The sequence below is a fragment of the Nicotiana attenuata genome, chromosome 1 (genome assembly GCF_001879085.1).
Source record: "Nicotiana attenuata strain UT chromosome 1, NIATTr2, whole genome shotgun sequence".
NCBI classification, from domain to species: Eukaryota; Viridiplantae; Streptophyta; class Magnoliopsida; order Solanales; family Solanaceae; genus Nicotiana; species Nicotiana attenuata.
The window spans coordinates 13626763-13635307 of NC_031989.1; the positions used below are offsets into that span (position 1 = coordinate 13626763).

General features: G+C 38.5%; 1 protein-coding gene across 2 annotated transcripts; it reads left to right on the forward strand.

Moving 5' to 3' along the window:
* On the forward strand, positions 1-7928 carry LOC109242246 (U-box domain-containing protein 33-like). Of its 2 annotated transcripts, none has more exons than XM_019409195.1 (9): positions 1-629; positions 1787-1908; positions 2289-2410; positions 3456-3578; positions 3833-4238; positions 4396-4557; positions 4807-5337; positions 6151-6912; positions 7500-7928. In XM_019409195.1, exons 1-9 carry the CDS (start codon positions 368-370, stop codon positions 7680-7682), a joined length of 2673 nt encoding a protein of 890 aa, XP_019264740.1. In that variant the 5' UTR covers positions 1-367; the 3' UTR covers positions 7683-7928. The 2 variants fall into 2 exon arrangements, with proteins under 2 accessions (XP_019264740.1, XP_019264678.1); XM_019409133.1 differs by having other exon boundaries at positions 2-629; positions 4393-4557.

Here is an 8545-nt window from a genome sequence, read left to right on the forward strand (position 1 = left end):
AAGAGTACGATAAACAACTGTACAAAAATGGAGAGAGAGAAAAGTTGACCAATGATCATAAGTTGGTAAATTAGTTGTAAAAATTAATTATCAGCTTAATTTTAACACCGTAGTCCATATACTGCTAAATACTCCAGACAAGCAATCTCTTTTCACTATATAATCTAAAAGTCCGTAGACTTTTATTGCTACTCCATTTTGTGTCCTCCTCAATTTCATCGCCTCTTAGAGCAAATGACCAATCCAACTCCTATAAAATTCCAGGAAAGACAAGGGTTTTTTCATTCATTACAGTAACTCAAAACCGTTGTGTGTTGTACGTGTAATTGTGTGTATACAGAGAGAATTAGATTGTCTATTTGCCCCCATGGCGCTGGAGAGTCCAGTACCCGAAATCCGACAGAGTCCGGTAAGGTACCCGGAAGTTAATTTGTCGGGTCTGAATTTGAATGAGGAAATTGAAAGTCCATTAACGCCGCCGGCGAGAGTCGCCGACGATATGATATATGTCGCCGTCGGGAAAGACTTGAAGGAGAGTGAACCTGCTCTGAAGTGGGCTTTGCACAAATCCGGTGGAAGGAGAATTTGCATTCTTCATGTTCATACTCCAGCTCAGAAGATACCCATGAGTAATTAACTCTTCTTTTTTTTGTGTCCTTTTTATTTTTTCCAAATTGATATGATTCTTGGTGCTCAAGTTTTGATTTATTTATTTTTAATCTGGCTTGCTATAAGGTAATTTGCAAAAGGTGGTTTGTTGAGTTAGTTTGATTTGTTGAACTGTCTTGCTTCTTTTTTTCTGGCTTTCTGATGTTTTAGACTTACAAAGTCAGATGGTGGTTTATTTCATTATTGGTATTTTACTGATAGTTGAGGTATAAATTAGTTGGACTTGTATACTTGATTAGCATCAGCTGCTAGTTATGCTGGAGAAAGTTGGTTGTTATTCTCTAGTTTGACTCTTGAGTTTTATGATAGGTCTGTTTTTTCATTCTTTAGTGAACATACCTACCTAATGAACTACTTTTGAAGAATTTTTTGTGCCCAAAAATCAGCTAAGGGAAGGTTAGTTCTTAATTTACAGTTCTTTAAAGCTTTCAAACTTGAGAACGCTACTATTTCTTCTGCAGTTGTTCCTGGAATTAAGCTTATCAATCCCTTCTATTTCCCTAATGAGGCTCAAGACTAATGATGTAGTGTTGAATAATTTCACACAGACTTTCTTTCTTTCTTTATTTTTTTCATTTGAGGGGTGGGGGGTGGTTGGGTGGGGGGTGGTTGGGTAGAGGGAGTGGAAGTTAGTTTCTTGCTTGCTTGTTAATTTAAAGAGAAGAGGAAATGGGATATTTGGTCACAACTTATCAAAAGTTTTTATTCCTCTTGGTAGTTAATGCGCTTTCACTTATAGCTCCATGAAACCAAGCCCAACCCACCTCTCAAAGAAACAGAAAAGAATAAAACAAAATTACTTTTGCAATTACAGTTTTCGTTAACTTTTCTCACTCATTCATTTGTAATTTTCGAAAACGCTATTAGTGTTGAGTTTTCAGACAAATTGTTCATGAATGGGAATTAATTCTTACCTAACTATGAGATGTTTTTTCTGCTTCCGTAATGATTCCCAGAATTTAAGTACCCGCACCCCATTTTCTGTACAAAAGAAATAGAATTGAGATGTCATTTTTCTCTGTAACTTCATCTAACTTCTTTAAATAGGAATGATGGTTAGTCTCATCACAATTATTGTTTGAAAGTGTGTCCATTTTCTCTTGGATGGTTTTTGCAGTGGGTACAAAGTTTAACATAGATCAGTTGGATGTGCATCAAGTCAGAGCATACCATGAGAAGGAAAGGCAAGACATGCACAAGATTTTGGAAAAATACATTCTGATTTGTGGACGAGCTGGGGTATGGTTTTTGTCTTTTGCAGAACGTGATATTGGTGATTATGCAAGCAGAAAACATTTTGTTTGCATGTAATTTGAGAGCCTTATTGGAAGCATATTAAATACATTGAATATCTTTTTGGCTGGCAAGTGGCAACCATTATGGAAGTTCTCCCTTACCCCATGTTCTCCATATTGTGCGTGGATGATTATTAAGTAAAACTTATAATCCGGATTACCTTTTTCAGATATAATAATAAATGCACCACATGTTCAACTCGGAGCTTCAGTCCGCACACCGTTAATTATCATAAGAAAGTCTACACTTCCATATTCCTTTATTATACTCTCGATTGAACTGATGCTTTGTACTTCCTCTATTATGCCTCTATCTTATTTCAGGTTCGAGCTGATAAACTAGTTGCTGAAATGGATTCAATTGAGAAGGGCATAGTCGAGCTTGTAACGCAGCGTGGTATAAGGAAGCTTGTTATGGGAGCTGCGGCAAACAAGTGCTATTCAAAGTAAAAATAAGATAAACTTTCTCTGTTACTTGAATGCCACTAACAATAAATATTGAGTGGGCAACTGGATATCTTGGTAGTCTTGTTTGGGCTAAGACTTCAAGCAACAGAAGAAACAAGAAATGACTTGATGGATCCTTCTCCCATCTCCTCCCGTCCTCCATCATGCGTGTCTAGTCCATTAACTGACTCCTTACTTTCATCCTACTTCTAATTCTCACTTCAAATACAGAATACTAACCTTAATAAAGTTGATGTCGGTTGAATATTTGGGAAAAAGTCACTTAAGTCACTCACATCAGGGAAAATACTGATCTCTTTCTTCTTTGACAAACTTCATTTGATGGCTGTATTATCTAAGAAAGATATGTGAAACGTGATGGTAACATACTTGGTGGTCAACCTAAGGTTCCTTGTAGTTCTCTGTGTTTAAATTTTTCAGTGCATGGGGGTTAATGGACCGCTGGAATGATTACTATTTAATGCAAGAAAGTTGAAACAGGAAATATTCTTCTCATGCATGCCGACGTGTCATAATGTAGCCTCTTCTGCTAGAATCTTATGGTCTGTGGTGACATAGTTCATTTTATTTGTTTACCACGCTGATCTTTTGCTTGTTTTTTTCCCTTCATCTTTTTTCAGTTACTTTCCTTTTCTTCAGCAACGGCAAATAAAATTGACTTTCATTTACTTCTTGGCCCATCATTTTTGTAAGGTTCCTCTGTGCATCTAAACACTTATCAGCACTGCTGTTTTCAGGAGAAATAGGATAATGTCCTTCTGCCCCGTTCCCTCCCACCTCTATCACCCAACATAAATCCCAAAGGAAAAAGGAGAACTTAAAACCACTGAAGCAACGAAAAGAAGTCCTAGCAGCACTACTCAATGTTTTTCCGTTATCAAATAAATAATGTCTGACAATTTAGTGCCTCTTTCTTCTTTTTTTCCGGGGAGGGGGTGGTGTGGGTTGGGTTAGGGGGAATCTACGTCAATTTATTGTGTAACACACTAAGCTGGGAATTGAGCTCTTATGATGAAATTTCAGGAAAATGACTGACCTTAGGTCGAAGAAAGCCATCTATGTGCGGTTACAAGCACCTACATTCTGTTGCATCTGGTTTGTATGCAAAGGGAACCTCATTTATTCAAGGAACCTCATTTATTCAAGGTATGCATCCTGTCATTCCTGTTACTATCTTGAAGCTTTGTTTTGGATGAAATGTGGTGGGCACATGGGGATTACTTCTCTGTTTTCTTATAAATATCATTTTGCTATGGCTTTTTATTTCTATCGTTTCTCCCCTAAGGTTGACTTTCCTTGGGATTGGGATGCGTGAGACGTGGGGGTAGGGTAGAGTTCATCTCTTACTTCACTTAAAAAACATGTGGAACTCTAAATAGTAACTATATTATGTCATGCAGGGAAAGTAAGTCAGAGAAACCTAATACGGACAGCGTGTCACCGTCAATTCCATTAAGTCCAGAAAATGATACTGTTCTAAGATCAAGATCTGTTACAGAGGGTTACAACGAACAAGTAGAGCTCAGGGGACCTTTCACCGAATATCGGAGAGCTGCTTCTGACAATCACAGGATAATCTTCTCTGGACTTTCCTCTGGTGGGACTTTACGGGCTAATTTTCCAAGCATGAGTTCAGATAGAAGTCCCTCAGTGGCTTCACGGTTTTCATCAAGTTCATATGGTGAAATGGTTGGTGATTCACCTACAATTTCCCTTGCAACAACTGAAGGGAATGAGACTGCAATTGACTCATCCGCACTGCACCACTTCATTCTTGGTCATCATCAGCCATCTTCTCCAAGTATAGTAAGTAAATCATGTTATTTCCTTTTGTCTCTTTAAATTACTTAATTATAAGCAATACCTTCATTTCTTGTTTCCTAATGTAATGTGAATGTTTATGTTTGAAGAATTAGATCTAATATGCTTCTTAAATGTTTTGATGATTGGGGGAAAATAGCAGGTAAAGAGTTTAAATGATGAGCCAGCTGGAAGCATGAATGATGAACTATTGGATAGACTTGAGCAGTATGTCGCGGAGGCAGAAGATGCAAGGCGAGAAGCTTTTGAAGAATCAATCAAGCGTAGGAAAGCAGAGAAGGATGCAGTCGAGGCTAGACGAAGGGTAAATTTGTTCATTTAAATTTTACTTCGGATAGTTGAATGTTATGGAACTACAATTTGGTTTCTCTTGGTTGTTTGCGACGATTACTCATTTGCGCCAAATTTCCCATCTGTTGATTGATGAGAAGCTTAAGTTTGATTGAGATTTAAGACAGTAAGACCTAAACTGCCACTTTTTAAAAAGGAGATTGTTTTTGTAAGTATCTGTGCTATTAAGGGGGAGATTCTTATTGCAATAGTTTCATTTCAGGCAAAAGCATCAGAAACAATCTACGCCGATGAGTTGAGGCAGAGGAGAGACATAGAGGAAGCACTTGCAAAAGGCAAGGAAGAAGCTAATCAAATGAAATCAAAGCTAAATAAAATGTTGGCAGATCTGCAGGCAGCTCAAGCACAGGCATCTTCGCTGGAGCGCCAACTCTTAAATTCTGACACAACGGTGCAAGAGTTGGAACAGAAAATGTTCTCTGCTGTCGACCTTTTGCAGAAGTACAGGAAGGAGAGAGATGAGCTGCAGGTGGAGCGTGATGATGCACTCAATATAGCTGAGGCGCTGAGGGAACATCACTCAAACGGGTCCTCGACTACATCTGCATCTGTATTATTTGCTGAATTTTATTTTCATGAAATCGAAGAAGCAACTCGGCGTTTTGACCCAGCCTTGAAAATTGGAGAAGGCGGTTATGGAAGCATTTACCGAGGCCTCCTTCGCCACACTCATGTAGCAATAAAGATGCTGCACCCTCATAGCTCGCAAGGGCCCTCAGAGTTCCAACAGGAGGTTAGATTCGTTATGTTTTTGCTGAATTTCTGCCTCTGTGCATAGAAGAACCTAAATTGTGTCTACTCTCCTAAATTATTGTGTATTTTCTATTTCTTTGTTGTCTTGGTATTTGTCCTCTCAATTGTGCCCCTTGTTTTGACCAGATTCTACTTTATGGCCCTGTTTTGGGTGGCCAAGCCCCAAGGCAAGAAGTTAAAATAGGGAAATAAAAGAACTAAAGAACAGCAGTGCTCAATGGCTTGATATCTATTGATGGTGGTAGCGCAGATGGATATAGTGGAAAGTAAAAATACTTTCTTGTTTATTTTGTGTCCAACATATTGTAGCTACACTTAGATCATCACCATTTACCACTCACCAGATGAGAACTATCCTTTTTATGGTTTGATTAGGCCATGTAGCTCTTTCCCACGTCTTCTTTAAGATGGTTGATTATCTGCTAAAAATGGTTGTATATTGATTAGGCCAATAGGTTTATCTCGGAAGGGTTAGTGCTCTTCTACATGTTGAAATATCAAAATACCAGTTATCTTGTTTGTTTCGCTAGATTTTGTTACCATGTAAGACTCGGTTTACTCATAAACCTCCAATAGAGTCACTTCACCTGATATCTTCCTGCTCACTGGTTTACACGTCTACCAAATTTTATGTGTTCTAGTGTGTTGTCTCATCAGTTTTCTGCTCTACTTACCTTGTTATATTGCTTTTTCATGCTATGCTTATCCCTCAATCAATATCCCACGAAGTTATAATTCATTAACGCAGATAGCTTTTTGGCAATTCATGATATGGTTTATTGGTCTCATATAGGTCAATATTTTAAGCAAGTTGAGGCATCCAAATATTGTCACTCTTATAGGAGCGTGTCCAGAAGCATGGGCTCTTGTATACGAGTATCTTCCCAACGGAAGCCTGGAAGATCGTCTTACCTGCAAGGATAACACGCCTCCACTGTCGTGGCAAACTAGAATTCGTGTTGCATCAGAGCTTTGCTCTGCTCTCATCTTCCTCCATTCCTGCACCACTCGGGGCATAATTCATGGAGATCTAAAACCAGCAAATATCTTGCTCGATGCAAACTTTGTGAGCAAGCTTAGTGACTTTGGAATTTGTCGAGTTCTCTCAGAAGACGAAGGTTCGGAAAAAAGTACATCACTTTGTTACAGAACTGACCCAAAAGGCACATTTGCATATTTGGACCCTGAATTCCTCGATACAGGAGAGCTTACTCCAAAGTCTGATGTCTATTCATTTGGGATTATATTACTTAGGCTGTTGACTGGGAGGCCTGCATTGGGAATAAAAAATGAAGTCCAATATGCATTGGATAAAGGAAACTTGAAAGATCTGCTGGATCCAACTGCTGGAGACTGGCCGTTTGTGCAAGCCAAGCAGTTGGCTCACTTAGCTATGAATTGTTGTGAGAAGAACAGGAGGCTCCGCCCTGAACTTTCTTCAGAGGTGTGGAAGGTGCTTGAACCAATGAGAGCTTCATGTGGGGCATCATCTTTTAGGATGGGTTCTGAAGAGCGTTGTGAAATTCCATCCTATTTTATTTGTCCAATATTTCAGGTTAGTATATTGCTTGTTTTAAATCTAGCATCATATGGCATTATGAATCCCGTATAGTTTGAATTGAGCAGTCATCATACATGATTAAATGAGGTATGTGTTCCAGTTGTATTACAAAATATCATCTGAAGCACGTTGACAAATTCTTCTATGTTATGCCGAGGGTCTATCGGAAACAATCTCTCTACCTTCTCAAGGTAGGGGTAAGGCCTGCATACACAATACTCTCCCCAGACCCCACTTGTGGGATTGCATTGGGTTTTTTGTTGTTGTTGTTGTTGTTGTTGTTGTAAGCACATTGACAAATTAGCATATCCTCACCCTCCCGAACCCTTCTTTTGACTAGAAATCAACATCCTTTTCTGTTGTTTCTCAGTTCTGCAAAATTATGATAATTTATAAGTTTCCATGCAAGTTTGTGTTTTGACACTCCAGTCAATGAGGTTGTTGTCATCCAACTCAATGAAGTTTGGGAAGTTAAGATAGTCTCTTTGTTTTCCTTGTTCTTCCCTTCAGAAAGCATAATGAGTTAAATTCTAGCCATTTTTTGATGTTTATGTGTTTCATTTCTGGCTGTGAACCAACAGGAAACTATGCAAGATCCAGTAGTAGCAGCGGATGGCTTCACATACGAAGCAGAAGCGTTAAGAGGATGGTTGGACTGCGGACATGACACCTCGCCCATGACAAACCTTCCACTGTCGAATACGAATCTTGTTCCCAACCATGCTCTCCGTTCTGCAATTCAGGAGTGGCTGCAACAGCATTGACAAAAGTGTTCAAGCTTTGTGAAATTGTCTATAGAAGTCATTACACCTCCTCTTTAATATGTTTTTCATGGATGCTAAGCTCTAGTTTTACTGTATAGCAGCACTACAAAAATATACTTCTATACAGGTTTTGTGTACATAGTGGCTTAAACTGGAAGTTAAAAGTCTGAGTATAGACTGAATGGTTTTATAAACATATATGAAATGGAACAGATCGACTTGTTTCCATACTGAATTTGCAACTCAGCTACTTGTGTGTCCATCTCTCCTGTTGATTCAAAGGATTGAGCAATAACTTAGAAATATTACTAATTAGAAGAATACATACTAGTAAAAATATCAGTTATGCATTGTATTATGTTGGTATATCAATTTGTACATTTTCATGTGTCCTTGTACTTCAAATTTATTTACAAGTATATAGATTGTACATAATGAAAGTTTGAAGAGAAGGAAGGTATGATAAAATAGGTAAAATATATCTTAGCTCAAAATTATGTTCAGATTTGCCTTTCTTGACGAAATTAGATCAAAACTTAGAACTTTGAAATGGTGTCACGCGATATTGAAGCTTCTGTAAGTTACCAACAAGGGTTGTGGTGGTAAGTACTACTTCATCCTTAACCAGAGTTCTCGAGTTCGAGCCCCTGGGTATAGAGTCGCCTTTAAGGGAGCGCTTTACCCCCAATGTGGGACTTCCCGGCGCGAATCCGGATTAGTCGGGCCCCAGTGTGGGTACCGGATACCGGGTGAGAAATTAAAAAAAAAAAAAAAGAGCTTCTGTAAGTTTGTTGCTAAAGAACCATGCGTGGAATTACTGATGTTATTTTTTATTGCTAGATATGCATAACAAATTGTATATC